General features: G+C 44.2%; 1 protein-coding gene across 2 annotated transcripts in view; it reads left to right on the top strand.

The window, feature by feature from the left end:
* Blnk (B cell linker) overlaps positions 1–22,231 on the top strand; it is a 66,412-nt gene that overhangs the window by 9,642 nt on the left and 34,539 nt on the right. Inside the window, exons 1-4 of one of the 2 annotated variants that reach the window (XM_076920964.1) lie at positions 4,007–4,355; positions 11,627–11,692; positions 15,737–15,786; positions 20,643–20,683. In XM_076920964.1, the coding sequence (XP_076777079.1) occupies positions 11,640–11,692; positions 15,737–15,786; positions 20,643–20,683 (144 nt within the window). In that variant the 5' untranslated portion in view covers positions 4,007–4,355; positions 11,627–11,639. Of the gene's footprint in view, positions 1–4,006; positions 4,356–11,626; positions 11,693–15,736; positions 15,787–20,642; positions 20,684–22,231 lie in introns of those variants that run through there. The other variant, XM_034493968.2, reaches the window with a different exon arrangement.

Genomic DNA, 22,231 nt, shown 5'->3' with positions numbered 1-22,231 from the left:
CACACACCCCTAAAACAAAAGCTATTCATTTAATACCCTGAAAGTAAATTGAAGAAAATAATATGCTTTAAAACTGTTACAAACTGCTCTGTGCATCTGGATGGTGGCAACGGTTGTATGACCATGTGAGTTTACTATATGTTTCCATATACATGGCGAAATCTGCATTGTGTGTGTTTTGCTACCATCAAAAAGTTGGTTGGGCCAGAGAGACAGCTCAGTGAGAACCGGCCAAACCGAGGTCCATTCCCTGGACCACATGGTGGAAGGAGAGAACTGATTCCCAAAGTTGTACTCTAATCTCCATAAGGCACCATAGAACAAGCAAACATTATTGCGTGCACATAGATAGATAGATAGATAGATAGGTAGGTAGATAAATAGATAGTAGATAGATAGATTTTTAAAAATTGATAATGCAGTCTATTTAAGGGGTCATGGTCAAAGAAAAATTTGACCAATTAGATATTACTTCATTTTCTTTAAATGTGTTCTTTTGTCTTGTGTTGTGTGTGTGTGTATATGTGTGTGTGAGTTTATTTAAGCATATATAACTGAGTGTGTGTTTGCACATGTGTTCGGAGGCCAGAGACCCAAAGCCACAGAGACCAAGTTTCCTGTCTTCCTCAATTGCGCTCTACTTTGTGTGTGTGTGTGTGTGTGAGTATGGTTTCTCACTAAAGCTGATACTCAAAGACTGAACTAGATGGGTTGGCTAGCAAGCTCTGGGGTCATCCTGTCTCTGCCTCTGTGGTTCTGGGGTTACCGGCACACCCTCTGTGCCTGCCTTTGTCACCTAGATTCTAGGAGGTCACACTCAGGTCCTCTTGCTTGTGTAGTGATAACTTTATAGAGTAAGCCTTCTCCACAACCCTAAAGGTATTCATGATGGACATTTCTTCAGGCTTTTTAAGAATTGCAAAGTTTCTGTTCAACTTTCTACTGCCCCAAAACACACAAGATGTTCCCCCAGCATCTCTCTTTTTAAGTAAAGGCCCAGAAAGCTGGCTAGTGGTGGCGCACGCCTTTAATCCCAGCACTTGGGAGGCAGAGACAGGCGGATATCTTGAGTTTGAGGCCAGCCTGTTCTACAGAGTGAGTTCCAGGACAGCCAGGGCTTTACAGAGAAACCCTATCTCAAAAAACAAAACAAGCCAACCAACCAAACAAACAAAAAAGGTAAAGGCTCAGGAAGAAAAGAAAAGAAAAGAAAAGAAAAGAAAAGAAAAGAAAAGAAAAGAAAAGAAAAGAAAAGAAAAGAAAAAGAAAAGAGACTGGGGTCAAATGTTTTCAGGACATAGAAAACCTATTCTTCAAGATCGCTCTTTACCCTAAACAATGTTTTGAGGTTCAGCTGCAGTAATGAATGCCTCATCAAGCAGGTGGCAATACTGTACAATACCATGTGGTCAGGCAAGATTCTTTTTCTCCAGTTGGGTCAATTAAATTTTGTTTATGTTAGCATTGATTAGCCATACATACGGTTTTGTTATGAGATTTACACACACACACACACAGACACATACACACACACTGCATTTTGATCATAAGTTAACTTAAATATTTTTGCCAACAGATAATAACTATATAAAATGATAGGATTTATTCTGAGGTGTTCACACATGTATCTAATGTCCTTTGATCATAGGAGGGGTGAGTTGAATGAATATCACCTCTCTGTTACCCATTAAGTTAGCTTTAAAAAGGATACACTCAAATTCTTTAAGCATGTTCATTTCCTAGAAAAATATTTCCAGAATATTCTAGGAGCAGGTTTGAATGACTTCTTGGCCACCTGCTTTTATTTAAAAAAAACAAAAAAAAAAAAAACAAAAAAACTGCTTTGGTTTAGAAACTTTTTGTTGTTTCTCTCTCTCTCTCTCTCTCTCTCTCTCTCTCTCTCTCTTTCTCTCTCTCTCTCTCTGTGTGTGTGTATGTGTGTATGTGTGTGTGTGTGGTGTTGTTGCTGGTAACAAAGAGGCTAGACAGCCTAAGTTTCATTAGACAGAACCTGGTAGAGACAGTGAGACTATGAGAATTAATTAACAGGCATGGCTCACTTGAGCCTCCCTCTCTGTGGACACAGAAGCCTCCTGTAATTGTTTGGGTTTATAACTTGCATTTTTTTACAGCCTTATGGAGAGTCTTTACTCCCTTCCATGAAGCAGGGGTGGTAAAAGCCCAGGAGAACAGAGCCCTGCATGCTCAGAGAACAGAAAAAGCTGGAGCCCTGAAGGCACCAAGGGCTTCTAGCCACCGAAATCAGGAAGAGGAAGAACCATGGCGATTTTTGTGGTCATATCAAGTGGCAAATCTACCAAGAACATGTTGAAGACAGGATAGCACAAGTTTTTGGTCAGTCCATCCACCTCAGTGAGGAGAGTCCCCAGCCAATCTGCCCCTGACGGGGTAAATGGGATTGGGACTTTGAATAAGATACTTGATATTGGTAGACTCCTCCCTGTTCCTGATTATACAAAGTGCAGCCCAATTTCTGTCTGCTTATAACCTGGCTCAGCAGTGTAGACACACTACACTGCTGAGCCAGGTTACCAGCAACAAATAGTTGTAGATATCCATGGGAATATAGAGACAGGGAAGGATGCTGGAAACATTTGTGATCTACTTTCTGTGGTTAGTGTCTGTTAGCTGTGAGGAATGGTGTCAGGCAGACAGGGGCTTTCTGCCTAGGCCATGGAATAATGGTGCTCCTTCCAGCTTCTCTGCTCAATCGCTACAAACATGTTCCAGTCCTGGGAGTCCCACACTACCCTCTCTCCTTGCCTCCCACTGCCATCTGCCTCTTCCTCTTTTCATTCTGCCCCTCCCTAAAGGCTGAGATGCACTAAGAATTCACGCTCTGCTCCAGCAAAATGTTTGACCTTGGAAGCCAATAACAGGGCAGGGGTGGGGACATATGCATCCCCAGTGTGACTGCTGGGCAGGTAGGGGGACTGTGTGCCATCCTCAAAGATAGAATGGAGGCTGGTCATAGAGGCTCATGAGAAAGCTAGTCACCTCCCTAGAAAAGGGCCCAAGTTGAAATAAATAAACCAGTGTGCCATCCAGAGCGGGCACAGGTTATGCACTTTGAGGTCACATTTCAGTTTGTATATCACCTCTTACTAGCAATAGGACTACATGAATCCTTCAACTTCTCTGACTACATGTTCTCATCTCTGTAAATGGGGATCCCATAGCAGTATGAATATGCTTTACCCTACTGTAGATGTAAAAAATGGTTAAGGATGTGCTTGTCACGATAGAAAACGGGATAAAAACAGGAGCTACACCAGGAAGTTTATGACACATGCAATACCTGGTGCATGATACATAACACATGCCAAGAGTTACTTCTGTTCTGGTTCCTTCTCCAAGGCTCTGGGCTGGCCTGAGGGTGGGTCAGTCTTTCAGCCCTATCTGTGCTAGTTCTGAGTTGTGGCCCAGGATGGAAGAGGTGCCTCATTCCATACAACAGCATATATTCCAGCAGGAGACCTGAGCCAGGTGGGAAAGAGTAGGGAGAGTGTTTTCACAAAAGAAACAAAGCAATTTTCTAGTGAGCTAACTCTGGGACAGTCACCAAATCTCCCTAGAACTTAATTCTCTCCCTTGGGGTAAGAGGAGACTGACCCAGAACATGGCAAGGTCTCTGCTACTTCTAAATTTCTATGACTTCATAGATCAAATAAGGAGCCTGGATTTCAAAGCTAGACAGTCTGGAACAGCACCATGCTTCTTCTAGACCTCAGTATTTGCATCAATAAAATGGAATGGGAATCCTAGGAGGCATACTATGGCTGCCCTGCCATGGAAGGAACCACCAAAATGTCTCAGTAATCACACCACATTGTTCAGAAGGAAGTGACTTTGGGTACTGAGTTCATAAACCTAAATATAACACCATTGATGCCACAGGAAGGTCAAGCTGGAGGAGGTGGGCATGGGGAAGTTGAGGCCAGAATCTGGAGGAAGGAGGCTAGACATCAAGGGGGGAGAAGAAGAAGAAGAAGCCCGTTGGGGAATGTCTGTGGCATGCAAATAACAGTCTGTTTTCAGAGCCAGTGATGTCTTGTTTAAGTCAGAAGTTATCCAAGAGAAAAATGTGTAGGACTCAGAATCCTTGGCTTTTCTCTGTGTCTCTGATCTGAGTTTTCAGAGGCCAGAGGACTTGGGCATGAAATGGGGAAGGATCCCTGTCCTGCATCACAGAAGTCAAGATTTGTGTTCAGTTTAATTCTGGATTCCAAACTTGGCTGGCTCCTTGAATTGTGGAATAAATAAGACAAACAACAACAATAAAAATATCATGACACCAAACTTCAAGGAGTAGTTTGGAAAAGAAGTAAATCAAGGTAAATATTTTGAGCAAAATTTTTAAAAACCTACAAAAAATGATTAAGAACTAAATATTGAAAATTGAAATGCGAGGCCAGGGAGATATGACTCACCAGTTAAAGCACCTGTCATGCAAGCGTAAGGGATGGAGTTCAGATCCCCAGAGCCCATGAGAATACCCAGTGGGCATGGCGGCCCACCTGTACTCGGAAGGCGGTAGCAGAGAATCCTCAGAGCACGCTAGTTAGCAAGAGCGCCATATTGATGAGTTCTGGCTTTGAGGTACCCTCCTCAGTGAATAAGGTGGAAGAGAGGTAGAGGATGAGTCCTTGCACATGCACCAAGAATCTTGTGCAAGACACCAAGACACATGTGCACAAGAATCACACGCATGTGTCACACACAGAGAAAAAGAAATTTTAAATAATGGCAGGGCAGTGCTCTTGTTAGTACTTCCACCCCTCACACTCCAACATGACACACTGGGCAAAACTTTAACACCAGAGAGATCCGATCCTCTCCCCCTCCCCCTCCCCCTCCCCCTCCCCCTCCCCCTCCCCCTCCCCCTCCCCCTCCCCCTCCCCCTCCCCCTCCCCCTCCCCCTCCCCCTCCCCCTCCCCCTCCCCCTCCCCCTCCCCCTCCCCCTCCCCCTCCCCCTCCCCCTCCCCCTCCCCCTCCCCCTCCCCCTCCCCCTCCCCCTCCCTTCCCTTCCCTTCCCCTCCCTGAGCACTTCTGGCTGCCTGGGACTCATCTCATGAGCCTGTAGGAAGGTTTCGGCACCTGCCCCCTTCCGGTTAGCCTCACTTTTGACTGCCCCCATTTCCGGTTAGCCTCACTTTTGATTGCCCCCATTTCCGGTTAGCCTCACTTTTGACTGCATCCGTCTTGCAGCTTCTCCTTGCTGCTCTGAGTTTCCCACCAGGCCCCAAAGGTTCCAGTTGATCCTACCTCTGAGCCTTTGCACTTCCTGTTCCTCTGAGTGTCTAGCATTTCTGTCATATGACTGGTGACAAAACACCAGCAAGATCAGAGAGAACTCAGAAGCTTCAAGCCTGACTATCCAAGGTCAGCAGATTACAAGATCCATTGTTTTCCTTTTCTATGGCTTCCTGGAACTTTTTTTTTTTTTTCTAAATCAAGTATGTATTACAATTTAACTAAAAACTAAAATGTGGGCTGGGTATATAGCACAGGGCTAGTATACGTGAGGCCCCCACACTGAAAATGGAAGTCACATCTAAAAAAGCATTGGGAGTCAAAAATATTAAACCATGTAACCACTCAAAAGGGATTGGAGATGCTGTCTCAAAACAAAAGCCAGCAAAATGGCTGAGCAGGTAAATTTGCTTCTTACCAAACCTGGTTCCTGGGATTTACATGGTGGAAAGAGAGAACCAATACACCAAAAATCCAATAGGCCTAGAAATGTTCATTAAAACACTTTTAATTTAAAATGTAAGTTTAAGCCAGGTGATGGTGGTGCATACCTTTAACCTCCGCACTTGGAAGCCAGAGGCAGGTGAATCTCTTTGAGTTAGATAGAGATCAGCAGTTTTTAACATTTGTAGTTTAAACATACATTTGTAGAAGCCTCTCGAAGCAGAGTGCAGGGCCTTGAGGCCTGGCATAGCATTTCCTACATAGGAGGGGCGCTTAGGCCCAGATGATCGGCTCAGGTGGCAGGGCAAACCTTACAGCTCCTGAAGCGTGAAATCCAAGATTTCTGGGGCTGAGATGGATGAAAGGAAGTGAATATATCTGCTCCTAGCAGGATTTGCTCTCCTTTAAGACTCTTAATCCAAAGAGCAGACCACAAGGGGATTTTCTCTGATCTGGTTGCTTTGCATTCAGTCTTCTCTGGGAAAAGAGAGGTGGAACAAATACCAGCATGCCCTGTCCCCTCTCCACGGTCCAGTAAGTGCAGAGTGAGCTGAAGTAAAAGTAAAAGTAAGATACTTCACACACACACACACACACACACACACACACGCACACGCACACGCACACGCACACACACCATGCCTTTGATGGGCTTTAAAAATATGCTTGTGGCAGATGCTGCTGTGTTTTTAAATCCTCTTCTATATTTAATAGAAAGATAATGGAGCACGAATCTTGTCAAATGTGAGCTTTCTTGGACTCCTGTGTGGTGACTGGCTACACCTCAGGACAGCTGCTTTCCCCAGAGCCCCTCACCTTGGTGTCCTACAAACTATCCTTCCAGAACTTGTTCCACCCTCGAATGCCTAGGGATGTTCAGGTGGTAACAATTGGCTCTGTATAGTCCTCCCCAGTGTGCTTTCTCAGACCAGATCCCCAGAGTGGGAGTGGGCATACACAAAGCTCTCCTACCCTGATAATGCTGTCTGAGGTTCTCAGCTTCAGCGACACACTGGGAACACTTGAGGGTCACTGCCTCTGGGTTCAGTGGTCTGGAGTGAGGCCCAGGTATCAGGATGATTACAAACTCTGTGTGACTCCACTCCCAAGCATAATTAAAGCCCCTTCTTTAACTGAGCCTGTCTTCCATGGAGAAGCTGCAATGAGATCAATTGCCCATGTACTCACTGAGGAAGAGGATGTGTGATGTCAGTGTGCTTTGTGGCTTGTGGAGTTGACATTGCTGCTCTGGTACTCAGCTATACTCGCTAGCTTAGGTAAAGGAAGACTGCATGCCACCAGCAGCCAGAGCTCCCCCTTCCTGCTCTTCTCTCATGTTTAAGATAGACAGGGGCGGTGTGCTGTTGACTGAAACAGAAGGCTGGACACTTCCTGTTTCCTGGGCAATGAAGTATCACCGCACTCCATTAGAATGGCCACTAACAAATTGCCAATAACCAGCGTTGGCATCCCTGGGGTGGTTGAACCACGGCAGGCAGCAGATGGAGGTCAGTGCTTAGAGCCGCTGACAGAGAGTGGTCCAGATAATGATGGGACCTGCTGCCCATAGCAACCAGTGATTAGAGAAATTACTCAGCAGACTTTTCTCTGAGGGAAGAAAGCTTAATTTACTGCCTGGGCACTTTCTGTAGCCAGTGAGAAACTGAACTCTTAACTCCTTGGGGCCGGACAGAAAGAAAAGGAAAGAGAGAAAATTCATGCATATGTCTGTGTGTATACACACACACACACACACACACACACACACACATATATAGTAAATGAAGCATTACACATGCATGCATATATATATGTATATGTATATATATATATATATAGAGAGAGTGACAGACAGACAGACAGACAGACAAGCACATATACATTCTTATATAGAATGGATAGAGCAAGCAGGCTTCAAGCATCTCTCTCTCTCTCATGTGCTCACATACACAATTGGTAAATGGAACAAACTCCAACACGCACCCAGACAAGCTTTAATACATACATACATACATACATACATACATGCTTGTTGGATGGAACAATGTTTCAACAATTTTATTCTTTCTCCTATAGCTTACATAGCCCAGCAAAGTCTTTCAAGCAGTATAAAATTACAATGTGATTACATCCTAGTTTTTTTCTAGTGAATGATCATGACAAAACAGTATGTTCCCCAAAATCTTTACAAGAAATAACATTATGTAGTACAGGTAAAGAAAACAAATGATTCCCAAGAACCCACGTACATTTGTAACTAAGCAACTTGTTATAGATTAACAGTGTGAGCAAGCAAGGGAGTTTCTCAGCTTGTATCTCTTACTGGCAGGCAGGAATTTGGTTACAAAGAAAGGATTGTTTTATTATCTATCCTTAAAAGTAATCTTAAAAGAATCACAAATTTAAACTTTTACACAAAAATCAGTCATATCTACTTTAAATCCTCAGAATGCATATCTATTTATCAATAACTTTTAATAAATCATACAAGGAAGATGAGGACAAAAATGGGTATAAGAAGTCAATCATCACCAGTCCAGCCTCAGTGAGAGTCACATCAGCCAGTGCTGCCATTGTTCTTGTTCCCTAACCATAAAAGGTCTCAAGCTTAACTATTAAAAGTGTGTCTTTCTTTTATGAACTTCAAATTGTTCCCTAAGATTTTCAACATCAGAGCAAATAGCAAAAGCATCTTAACCTAGCTTGACTAACAATTTTATTTTCCTAAATATTTTCTAACAGTGGCTAGAAATCTACATCTCTAAGTTCTTTCCTAGGGTGGTAAATGAATCATAAATCTGCTCCAGCAGCAATGTCTGAAAGAGATCAAGCCCTATGGTTGGGAGTGCCAGAGATACTGCCCAGTGAGGGGCTGGAAGCCCCTTAGAGTTATCAGACAATTCTTAGATTAAGAGGGATGTGAGGGCAGCAAGCAGAGCAGAACTTCATAACCAGCATAAGTCCTCAGGACATGTGGTCCTCAGGCTCATGCCTCAGAAGAGGTAATCCCATCATGGCTATGCTAACCAGTGGGCTGAATCCCCTGAGTTCCACAGCCATCGGTCATTCCTCCTGCATCATTGGATGCCCTCGCCATCCAATGAAATAGGATTACAGGGCTGTGGAGCAAAGGAAACACAGTATGGTGGGAATAGACTTTGGTAGTTAGCATTGTGGAAAACAGTATGGACATCCCCCCCCCCCCCCAAAGTTAAAGAAATCAAACTACTATACCATCCAGCAATCATACTGCTTGACATACACTGAAGGAAATGAAGTCATTTGACCAAGAAACAGCTGGTTTCCCATGCTTACTGCAGTACTATCCATAGGAGCAAAGAAATAGCAACCTGAGTGCCTACAACCAATGAGCAGAAACATAAAATTCGATAATACAAGTTATAAGATATTATTCAGTCATTAAAAACATAATGGGGATGGGTAAGGAAGTGGAGAAAAGAGGACAGGAAAGGTTGATCAATAATTAATAAAATTACAGGGATTGTTTTCCCTTTTCTTATTGAAAATAGATTTTGTCCATACAATATATTCTGATTATGGTCTCTGTCCCACAACTCCCGCCAGATCCACTCAACCTTCCCACTCACCCAAATCCATACCCTTTCTCTGTCACTGTAAGAAAGATCTAAAGTCATCTAGAAAAAGAAAGGAAGAAAGAAAGAAAGAAAGAAAGAAAGAAAGAAAGAAAGAAAGAAAGAGAAAAGAAAATCCAGAATAGGAAGGGGGAAGAAAAAGAATATAAAACAGGCACAGACAGAGAGACACATACATTTGCACACACAGAAATCCCATAAAACACAAAATCAGAAACCATAACATATAAGCAAAAGACCTATAAGGTACAGAAGTGTCCAAACAAAGCATTATGAGACAAAAACCTTCCAAAATATCACTGAGTTTATTTTGTGTTGGCTATCTACTGTCTGGCATGAGGTCAGCCCTTAAGTGTGGCTAATCAGTTTGATAGTACAAATAAGTTCTCATATTCTAGGGAAAGGGAAATTTTGTTTCTATCATAGTGAAATGATAACTGTTTAAGGAGATCTGTAACAGTTGGCCTAATGTGAACCCGATACAATGTATACATGTATTGAAATGTTACATGGATCTCATAAAAATGTTCAACCTTTATGTGTCAGTTGAAATAAAAATACATTATATTTATTTTTAATTGATTCAAAATTTGAACATATTTCTGGGGATCAGTATACACACATATATTAAGTAGAAAATGCAAGGTCAAGAATGGCCTCAGTTGTATAAACTAGATGCTTCTCTATGCATTAGCCTTGAAAGCTTGGGTGGTTGTTCAAAGGAATGTTACTAGTGAAGACTGGAATTAAGACCAGCATTTTTAGCATTGTTTCCATAGTAACCTTCCATGGGATCATTACACAGTCACATGTACTAAGTGGGTCTACTATTACAGAACCTTATATCCTGTAGAGGCCATTACTCTTTTATCTTCTCTGTAGCTTTCCCTTCTCCACAATGTCAGGCACACATTTGGAAGCAGACAGGACATAAACTTTTTGAATTGGCTTTTCTTTTTTACTTGGCATATATTTTAATATAAAGTAGTCATAGGTTACACTCCATCATAAAGTCAGGACAGGAACTCAAGGTCATGGAGGTGTGCTGTGTACTGGCTTGCGCCTCATGGCAAGCTTAGCCTGCTTTCATATAGCAGTCAGGATCACCTGCCACCGTAAGCTGGGCTCTCCCACATCAGTTATCAGTCAAGAAAACACCCCCAGGCTTGCCCAACAGTCCAATGTGGTAGGGACATTTTCTCAGCTGAGGTTCCCTCTTCCCAGATGGCTCTATGTTGTTTCATGAAGCACGCTAGGCAAGTGTTCTACTACTGAGTTACATTCACAGACCCAGAATTGTCTATCCAGTGCTGGATATGGAACCAGCATGTGCCTTATTACTAAACGGCATCTCCGGCTTCAACCATTCAAGTTACAGTGCCCAGTGCCCAACGCCCATTATCTCCTTGGTGATTTCTAGAATACCCATTACAAATGACAAAGTTGCCCTGGTAGTAAGTTGTAGTGAAACTTTTGGTTTCTTAAACACCCCAGTTATGTTATTTGAACACGTTTTTATTTTAATCCCAGGTGTGAGATAAAGGGGCTGCTTCAGACTGTCCACAGCAGCAGACTATTTGTCTCGTGTGTGCTCTGGCAGGGGTGTGATTGTGCCGGCTGCAGATAGTTTGATTCTGAGGACTCTGGAGAGGGTATACATGCCAGAGTCTGGAGAGGGGCAGGGAGGTGTTCTGGAAGAGGAGGAGGAAGAAGAAGAGGAGGAGGAAGAGGAAGAGTGAGAAGAGGGAGAGGAAGAGGAAAGAGGAGGAAGAAGAGGAAGAGGATGAAGAGAAGAAAGGGGAGGAAGAGGAGGAAGGGGAGGAAGAAGAGAAAAGGAGAGGAAGAGGAGGAAGGGGAGGAGGAAGGAGGGAAGGAAGAAGAAAGAAGGAAGAAAGCTGCTGCTTCCCCTCTGAGCTCCTGGTTGGTCCTGTTGTGGTTCATGAGTGGTCAGAAGCGAAGAGCAAAGTGACAAAAAGAAGAAGTTAGAGATATCCTGACTATGAAGATTGGACTTGCCCCCCAAAACCCAATGTCTCTAGTCAGCAGGAAGTAATTTAAAGACACTTACACCCTCTTCCCCCTCTAATCTTCTCTCTGTCCTACCTAGTGTTGGGGGAGAGGGTTAGAAGAGAGGAAGAGATAAAAGAAAATAAATAAAATAGGTTTAAAATATGCCAACAGTATATTTGTGATCCAAATAGGACCAGTGCCTTTTATTGATGAAGGTAAAAGTTGTATTACAAAAAGTAGCCTAGATATTAATATTTTATGCTTGTGATTTTTTTTTTTTACAGACAGCTTCAAAAGATGGTCCATGATATTAAGAACAATGAAGGTGGAATAATGGACAAGATAAAAAAGTAAGTTAATCACTATTGTTTCTATGCAGTCAGTCAGTGCTGAGTGGAGAGCAAGGCTCCGTCAGGGAGTGAACACCATGGTGCCTCTCCCTTTCTTACTAGGGGCAGGAAGCCATGATGGTTAGGTCTCCATCTGGAAACAGTTTAGTGAGTAAAGTGGAACTCAGAGATCTACCATCCCCCGTCTCCCTGAGGAGCTATGCTGGGCCCACTCAGGGCACCTAGCAGGAGAACCACTTGGATGGCTGCTGAGCTGAGGCCCCAGTGTAAAACAGGAGAAGCCGGTAAGAACACAGACAACTCAGCCTGGCTTCTTTTGTTCAGCGTTATCTAGGCGCTGCTGAGGCAAGCTTGCCTTGCTTTTTGGTGATGTCATCATATCACTGGTCTACAGTTGATTTCATGCTTTGTTAATTGTTGCCTTAAAATCACATTTCATCAAGCTCTTGAAGAAGCAAAGCCACAATCCTGAGTTTTCATGTGCACCAAACATCCCTTAATTTAAAACACACACATAGACACACACACACACAAATACACACACACTTATAACCAATAGAGGTTGGGATTTCAATTGTGTACCATTGTACCCACCCTAACTATTTGAGAATTTAACTCAGTTTTAAAACATTTATAGGGTCCTAGCATGTATAGATGTATAATCCAGGATTCATTTCCTCCTCTCCACCACACTCGTAAGTGTGGTGTGCACACAAACATACACATACATACACACAGGCACACACACACACCCCCACAGAAATTGTATATATTTCTTGCATTTACTATTCACTGCCTCCTGGGTGAGTGCCAAGATGAAAGGTGTTCGATATCACACTCTGCCTAGCATTCAATTTTTAAATTCACCTTTTTATTAATGTAATACAAATTCACCATGAAAACAATTCACCGAATTCAAAATGTATCGGGACTGCTCACTTTCTCATAGTCCCTCTCTACGCCTTTCCCCGCAAACAGGCGTCATCCAATGTGCTATCCCAGTGACTCATGAACACTTAACCTGTCTACACTTAGGCAGGCATGCATATGCCAATACTGTGTGTGAGTGCACACAGGCATTTCCATCTCAAGCGGCCTCGTGTTGCATATATGATTCTCCTAGCTTGTGGCGTTGGTGTTACCATGGACCTCTTTCTTAGTATGAGAAGATAAACCATATTTTTCTGTAGGTCCTGCCTAGTAGTCTACTATAACTGTGTTATCATTAAACAAACCAACTATAGATCAGTGAGTGTGTTAAAGGGGAGGGTGTGAGTTTGAACGGATAACGTCTCTGGAGTGACAGTTTCCTATCAACCAAAATTCCCTAGCCATCTCTTTCCATTTAGTTGTCAAAGACAATGCTCCAGTGAGGGTCTTCTCAGACTCCAAGTGCTCCATTAATCTAAATTCTTGAAATAAAATGTCTAAGTGGACATTAAAGTCTTATCACTATTGCCAAATTTCCGTCCCCCCCCCCCCCCAATTTTCTGCGAACAGCACCATAATCCTGTTCATTTCTCCATGTTGGTAGAATAGTGTATTCATTCTCTTCGATTGTTTTTAGAACCTAGTATGTAGAGGAGCCTCAGCATATGTGGGGATTGGAAGGCGGAGGCCGTGGTCCTCTGTGAGGGAAAGGAGTCATCTCTTAAAGGGCGATAGGCTCTGTCCAGGGGCTGGTAGACCTGTGAGGTCATTCCTGTTTATCCTTTCCACTGTGGAATCTCATTCTCCGCACTAGCCACCGTCAGACTCACCAGCAATTGTGGGTTGCTCCAGCTGCCAGATTTTCAACTCCGATGTTCTCAGTGGTGTGAGGTTTCTCTCTCGTGTTCAGTCATATGACAGAAGCCACAGGCAGCCAATGATCCTGACTGTCTCTATTTCAAGCATTCTGCCTGCTGTATCTAGAGCGTGTGTGTGTGTGTGTGTGTGTGTGTGTGTGTGTGTGTGTGTGTTACATGCACACATGCACACATGCGCATAGAAACAAGTCCTGGATTTTGGGTGCCCTCCTCTATTGCTCTCCAGTTTACTACCTTGAGACAGGGCGTGTTACTGAACTGAAAACTCACTGCTTCTGTTAAGAGCTCTTGAGATGTGCCTATTGCTGTTACCAAATTCTGTGGTTACAGAGATGCACAGCCATGCCTGGCTTTTTTGTGGGTAACAGAGATGTGAATTCATGTTGCCATACTCACAGGACAGATGTTCTTACCCTGACTCCCCAGATATCTTCCTAGCCTCTAGAGTGCTTTTCTTGACAAGCCACATTTCCGGATGGTGGAAAATCTGGCCACCATGATTATTCCTATGGAAGTCAAGGACTCCTTGCCTTAAAGGAACTACAGTTGGGCTCCCTTGTGACATTGGACAACATTCTCCCTTGAGAGGAGGAAGCATGGTTGAGCACACTTTCCTCTGTCACAAAGACTGAGAAACGAAGTGTTAGGTTTAGTGTACAGCTGCCAGCTACTCACTAATTTCAAAATACACCTTTTATTCCTGTCTTGTGGTCTGTGCCTCTCTCTCTCTCTCTCTCTCTCTCTCTCTCTCTCTCTCTCTCTCTCTCTTTCTCTCTCTCTTTCTCTGGGTATGTTGCCTATACATGTTAGTATGGTTGTTTGCACATATGCATGTAGGTGCATGTTCGTGTGTGTGTGTGTGTGTGTGTGTGTGTGTGTGTGTGAAGCCAGAATCCCATGTTTCTCTCCCACTCTCCACCTTAAGTTTTCTGAGACAGGATCTCTCACTGAACTGCACCTCACCAATTCGGCTAGACTGGCTGGCCAGCAAACTCCCTGAATCCTCCCCTGTCCAGCCACCAGCACTGGATTTATAGGCAGGCACATCATCATGCCCATATTTTATGTGGGTGGATGCTGGGCATCCAAACACAGTTCTCATGCTTGTGTAGCATGCGATTACTGACCAATCTCGCCATTCTTCAGTTTGTCTTTCATTCCCAGATGAGTTGAGCTGTTAAAACAGACTCCTCTCTTGACTCAGGGATGGACATGGATGGTAGCTGGCTTGAGTATTTTGAAATTTTGCTGTTCCTGGATGCCACACCTCATTTTGTTTCTGTTTCTCTTCCCTTTGATTTGTTTGATAATCTCTTTGCAGACTTCATCACAAGTTAATTCCGATGAGAGCTGTTAGCTTGTGATGCCAGTGGGAGCAAAAATAGATATGAAACCTTTGGTGAGCAAGGGGGGGATTCCCAGACAAAACCAAATACTGTTATTTTTACAATCTGCAATTTTGGTTTGTAAGGAATTTTGTGTATTTCTAAAATACACAATTTTTTAAAAAAAATGAAATGAAATAGATACATAATTATTACCATATATATTGCTTCTATAAAAGGAAATAATATTTTAGTAATTAAAGGCTACTGGATATGAGTTTTATATGTGTATGCTTTAAATTTCCTTAAGGAAATTATTTTTAAGTAACATGGGTAATTATTACTAATTGGTAATTTACTATAAACCTTCCATCTTGAGATGATACTTGCCTATTCGTCATGGGGTTTGTTTTGGCTTACTCTAATGCTGGGACTAGAACCCAGAACCTTACACATGCTAGGCAAGTGCTCTACCACTAGGCCCCGCTTGTCATGTTTTGAAATGGCAAAAATGATTTTTGTTCAACCTATGAGCAAAATATTTTTATTGATGTTTTTTCCCTTTTTAAAAAAGTATTTGTGAACTATTAAAACACAGTTCATCTTCTTTTAGTTTCTAATCAGCCAGTGAGAACTGATCTTCCTTGAGTCACTGAATGCAGTGTTAACTAGTTTTTGGGCCTCACAGAGCCCTTCCATATCTCAGCCTGACTTGGGCAAAGTCATAAGCTCCCTGTGCACTGTGGAGAATCCTGGCCCCATTAGATTACATTACACTAATCTCAGTGTAATGGATGCATAAGATGTATGTTCTAGTAGTTATGTATCTCTTATCTCTATGTTGGCTTGTGCTCTGAGCCTTGACAACAGTTGTCCTGTCCACTGACCCTTCTACTGGTTCTCATCCACAGACTAAAAGTCAAAGGACCTCCCAGTGTCCCTCGAAGGGACTACGCATTAGGTAAGAATATTTCTAAAATATATTAGCTGTTTTTTGTCTAGTATTCCTATGTATTTCTTGGGGAGGGAAACATGCTGTACTCATTTGAAAGGGAAGGATGCTCAGCCTGATTTTAAGAATAACTATATCAATGGGACCTTTAACTACAGTGCAAATAAACTACCCATTCATCCACTCACACATTCACCTATCCATCTACCCACCCACCCATTCATCTGTCCATTCATCTATTCACCCATTTACCCACCTACCCATCCATCCACCTACCCATCCATCCACCCATCTACCTATCCATCCATCTACCTACCCATCCATCTACCCACTTACCCATCTATCCATTTACCTACCCATTTGTCTATCCATACGTCCATCTATGTATCTATGCAGCTATTTATCGAACACATCCCATGTGCCAGGCATATGTAAGGTATTAAGTAGGAGCCATACTTTCAAGTGACTTATAGTTTCCCCTGCCACAGAACTGATAGCCCCAAAGAGAAGACAGATGATGTTAGAAATATCTACAATTTCATGTAGTGTGGAAAGTATAGTCCTGTGCATGGTAGTGGGGACTAATCTATCCTGCACAAAAAGCTATTTAAGGAGTCAGATGGCTCAGTCAGTCAAGTTCTTGGTATGCAAGCATGAAGACCCAAATTTGACCCCCCAGAAACCACATAAAAAGCTGGGCATGGTGGCATTTACATGTACTCCCAGTACTGGGAATGTGGAGATAGATAGTACCTAGGGCTTGCTGGGTAACCATTCCCAGTGAGAGACCCTGACAAAAGCAGCAGAGGGATCCTGAGGAATGGCGCTCAAGGCTGACCTCTGAACACCTCCTATATCTGCACATCTGCAGCTCCATTTCCACTGGAATCAACTTTGGCTGCAAAAAGTCTAATCTTGAGATTAGTAGATTTGTAGCAATGGTGATCAAAATTCTTACTCGACACCTTTATCTAGAATAGACGGACGCACACACTGTCAAGCATTTAGCAAGTTTATACAGATAGCCATGGCATTCCTGTGGAGGAGGAAACTAAGAAATGGGGATCCCCCCCCCAGGAATTCAAAAATCTACCTAATCCATAAGTCAAGGAAACCTGTTTTCCAACCATGGCTAAGTGGAAACAAACCATTCTTCTGTCCAAAGATGGGAAAAGGAAACAACTCTGACCTTTTTAGTGTCCAAACAGGAATGACAGGGGAATCATGAAATGATGGATTCTTGTGTGTAAGAGGTGATTCAGGCCAACATCTGGTCTGGACTTATTCCTACCTTCACTGTCGATATTCTCATAGACAAGGTCATCTTCCATGATGGTTTCCAGCACTTACTTGATCCCTGAGAAATGGGCAGTCTTTATTGGATGTCGGTGTTGTTCCTCTCCAATGTCTCCTAATGGCCACCCAGTACAAGCTCCGAAGCCTCAAAAGAGAGTAACAGAACTAGTCTGTGTAGTGTCAAAGCAGACAACTCAGAAGTGATATCACTTGAACAGTTTACTCTGTAGAATAAATATTTTCAGGTGCTGCAGTATTGACCTACTCAACAAATATGTCACAAGTTTGTCTTGGGTGGCAGTGGGTAAAGTACTTGCCATACAAGTATGAGGATTTGACTTTGGATCCTAGAAACCACAGAAGACTAATATTGCGGCAGACTATAACCCCAGCACTCATAGGGCAGGATGGGAGGAGAGACAGAATCCCCAGAAGTTCCTGGGCTAACTAGCTCAACACGAACACACACACGCACGCACTCACAGGTGCATGTGCATGCGAGCACACACACAAACACACACACACATTTTAAAAATAAGTAATTTCCCCAAACATCATGGCTACTATGGAAAACAGGAAGAAAATGGCAGGGTGCAGTGGCAAAGAATCAGATGGGACAGTCTCTCTGAGGAGGTGACGTCTAATTCAAGTGCTAGGGGACAAATTGCAAGCATATCTGTCCCTTGTAAATGAACCAGCAGCATTAAAGATGACAGACTCAAATTCTAGACCTCAGTCAGTCCTCAGAGGCTCAACCAGCTAAAGGAGAGATGTCTCTCATCACGGTTGCTTGGTTATCCTTTCCCCATGGATGCCTCCTTCTCTGTTTTCTTCTTTGGTGAAAGACAGGAAACATCTGCTGTATTTTCATCTTTTTGCCTAAACCACATGCCATGGGGCTCTTTGTCAAGTCTTACTGTTTCTCATCCTTTGCAGAAAGGGCAAAGCCTTCATCTGAATCCTGCTGACTTCACCTTCAATTATCTTTCCTCTCTGTTGTCATGGCTATAGGTCAGACCCTCACCATTTCTTGTTTGTCATTGGTCAGAGCTTCTAAGTGGCTCTCAACGTCTGATTCCATTCCCAGTTCTCATCCTCCATCAGAGAATTGAGCCATAATACACTTCTCTTCATCTTGGCCACTGAACCCTCTTTGGCTCACCAGAGGGCAGTCGCAGGTCACAGGGCTAGTGACAAGGTCCTCTCATTTCTAGCCACTAACTGGCTATGGAACTGTGGACATCACTCCAGTTCATTCTTATCTTTTGAGGAATGGAAATCTGCTGGGTTTTGGTCCTGATACTGCAGTGAGCCTCTCTGACATTGGTTTTAGGAATGTGTGTCTTCCCATCTGCAGGACACTAAAAAATGTTCTTTTTGACTTCAAACATCTGAGCCTTTCCTGAAATGTTCCATTTAGTCTTTTCTTAGATGGTACTGGGGCTCAAAGCCAGGACCTCATATGTGCTAGGCAAGTGTTTTACATCTGAGCTACAGACCGAGCCTGTCCATGTAGCCTTGATATCAATATATCTGGGTCTCTTGGAACATAGGAATATGGCTTGCTCCACAGTCTGATCCCTAGTTTGGTGGCAGCAGTCAGCTGGGAGCTTGTTAGGCATGTGTAGTCTCCACCCTGCACCCAACTACTGAGTCAGAATTAGCAAGAACTCCCACATATTAAAGTGAAACAACCCTGCTTTAAACCAAATCGGTCCAAGTTCCCAGTCTTACAAATCAGTTCCATGCGCTTCGCCAATAGAGCCTGCATCCACTCTTTGCCCTTCCCCTTAATCCTTGGAAACTCCTTTTGGCAAAACCAACATCACCACTTGCAGTCCTATCCCTCCTTGTCCTGCCCTCCCCCACACCCAGATGTCCATGACCCAGGGGCATTTTCAGATGTTGCCTCTATGTTTTGGGGGGTTCCCATTCAACGCAAATTGGGCTCAGAAATCAGCCCCAAAGCTTCTCAATCCAGGGAATCTCCAGGGACTTCAAAAAACAGTTACATAAAGAGACAGACAGACAGACAGACAGACAGACAGGCAGACAGACAGACAGGCAGGCAGGCAGGCAGGCAGGCAGATCCTTAAGCCAAATTCAAAACCTCTCCAAGTTGCTTTTGGTTATTGTATGCAAAGAGACACAGTAAAGAAACTGCCAACTTGACTGCTCCTGGGTATGATTAGGGGAAGGGTTTTATTGTGCATAAGAGAAAGAAAATTATACAGGGGCATCTGAAAGAGTCCAGGGTGGGGGTGGGGGAAGCAGACTGCACGTGGCCTGGGCTATCTGCAAGAGAAGGGGGAAGAGCTGGAGAAGAGAGAATAGTGCACGGGGTGGGGGGAGAGTGGAAGAGGGAGAGACTAGTGCATGGGGGGGGTTAGGGAAGGAATAGTGCATGGGGGTGTTAGGGAGAGAATAGTGCACAGGGTGGGGGGGTTAGGGAGAGAATAGTGCATGGGGTGGGGGTAGGGAGAGAATAGTGCATGGGGTGGGGGTAGGGAGAGAATAGTGCACAGGTGGGGGTAGGGAGAGAATAGTGCAAGGGGGGAGAGAACAGTGCACAGGTGGGGGTGGGGAGAGAATAGTGCACAGGTGGGGTGGGGAGAGAATAGTGCAAGGGAGGAGAGAACAGTGCACAGGTGGGGGTAGGGAGAGAATAGTGCAAGGGGGGAGAGAACAGTGCACAGGTGGGGGTGGGGAGAGAATAGTGCAAGGGGGGAGAGAACAGTGCACAGGTGGGGTGGGGAGAGAATAGTGCACAGGTGGGGGTAGGGAGAGAATAGTGCAAGGGGGGAGAGAACAGTGCACAGGTGGGGGTAGGGAGAGAATAGTGCAAGGGGGAGAGAGAACAGTGCACAGGTGGGGGTGGGGAGAGAATAGTGCATGGGGGGGAGGGGGAGTAATAAAGACAGCAGGAATCTGAGGCGACAAGGGCCAGGACAGGGCTGAACTATATAACAAGTACTTGTGAACAGGGACTGTGGGGGTCTGGGGGTCAGCCTGGGCCTGCAGCCACAGGTGAGTGGAGAGCCTTTGGTAAGGAGAAAATCACTGCTTTTGGCAAAGAGGAACCAGTTTTACAAGTTCCTGAGAATTCCTGGCTCTTATCTAATCACCAGAAATCCCCCTAGAGTCCAGTTTGAGCTGGGCCTAGACTCAGTTTGGGACTGAGTCAGGGGGCCTACCCTTTGGGTGGGGAATGGGGTACCTTTTGGGCTGACAGTTATGGAGTTTATCAAAGCAAAAAAAAAAAAGGACAAGTATAATATTCCAGAAATGTCCTTTGACAAAGGCAGGCCTAGGTAAAGGGCTCCACTGTTTTGTTCCTGCAGGACTTATCTTTTGTGTTTTAGGTTAAGCTTTCTGAGAAAGATGGAAAAATAAAATGCATGCTGATATGGCTGTAATTATTGTTCAAGGCCACAGAAAAGCAGCCAGCTTTGGTGCCTGTGTGTAGCCAGCTCAGGGGTCTATGGACAGACAGTACCTGTGTCTGTGGGTCAGCCAGAGCTGGCCAGCTGGATTCATGCTGTTTGCTCTGTGTCCCTCTCCTGTTACAGACAGTCCTGCGGACGAAGAGGAACAGTGGTCAGATGACTTTGTGAGTATTTGCTCCTGGGATCAGGAGGGTGCCAGCCTCTCGGGAGACCTCTTAAATGGCCTTTTTCTGAACCACAGCTGATGGCTAGCTGAGCAACACAAGGAGGGGGCGGGTCTCAGAAGGACTGTAAAGCTTCCTCTAGGTAGGTGGCAGCTGACAGCTGACTTGACCCAGTGCTCACCACAAGCCAGGCTGAATGCTTTTATATGTAACTTTCTTTATTCTACCACAGCTCTGCGAGGTGGGTAGTCTAACCCCATTCTCTGAGCTCACAGACTCACAGAACCAGAAATAACACATGCATTTAAATAGTTTGTATTGATAGGCATACTTCTGACCTATGCTGCCCACTACTCCCTTACCCCCTGACACTAGACAGGAGACCCACCAAAACAAAGAGTTGATGCCAGAGCCAGTACACACATATAATCAGTGCTTGGGAGACTGAGGCAGGAAGGGAGTTTAAGACCAGTCTGGATTACTTGGAGAGTTTGAGGCCAGACTACTAAGCAAGCAAAACCCTATTTTTAAATGGAGTTTGGGCTGGAGAGATGGCTCAGTGCTTAAAGAGTACTGACTGCTCTTCCAGAGGTCCTAAGTTCAATTCCCAGCAACCACATGGCAGCTCACAACCATCTGTAATGGGATCTGATGCCCTCTTCTGGTGTGTCTGAAGACAGCTACAGTGTACTCACATAGATTAAATAAATAAATAAATAATAAATAAATAAATGGAGTTAATGATAGGTACAGGTGCTTCTAGAACAAGAAAGGAACATTTCATTAACTTACAGTTTCCAGACTCAAACCTGGGCCTCAGAACCAGGCTGTCAGCTACCAAGGTACCTGCTATGACAAAAAGAACATCAGCTATACCTCCTAGGTCACAGAGTGAAAAGTAAAAAGGGACCCAGCCATAGTGACACTGGCAGGTAATACATCAGAATAAACTGTCACCCTTCTCCAAATGCCCCTGCAGTTTGTAGGGGTCCTGCAGACACACCCATTGGGAGCGGAGTCTTGCTGCGACCATGCATCTAAAGTTTTCTTCAACGTACTTGCGTCCATCCACAGTGTGCATTGCACTATGTTACCACACTCTGACCTGAATTTCAAATCTGTGAGGGACCCTACACACACCACACCCCCCACCTCACATAGAAGGAGGCAGAAGTCACGAGGACAGAACTGACATTTCCACTGTCCCTCACGGGGATGACGGACGACTCAGAATGAAGACTTCCAGGCCCGTGTCTAGAATCGAATCTGTGTTCACCACCTGGAGTGGATGTGGTCTTTAAGACAGCAGTTCCTCCTCCTTCAACCGCAGAAAAAGAAAAGAAAAATAAGGGGAAGGGTGATCTCATTGCGGGTCACTCGGGCAAGCAGTTCCTCCTAGAACCCAGTGTAGCAGAAACCAGAGTGTCTCAGTTGCGCCCCCTGCTGGCTGCAGCGCAAGATCACATCTGCAACAGGGAGGGAGAACACAACTTGCTGGCTGAAATAAAAATATGAAAGAGGGCAAGGATAGGTATATGGGAGGGGTTG

This window comes from Arvicanthis niloticus, chromosome 1 (assembly GCF_011762505.2).
Source record: "Arvicanthis niloticus isolate mArvNil1 chromosome 1, mArvNil1.pat.X, whole genome shotgun sequence".
Classification (NCBI taxonomy): Eukaryota; Metazoa; Chordata; class Mammalia; order Rodentia; family Muridae; genus Arvicanthis; species Arvicanthis niloticus.
This window is presented reverse-complemented; position numbering and strand designations above follow the sequence as displayed.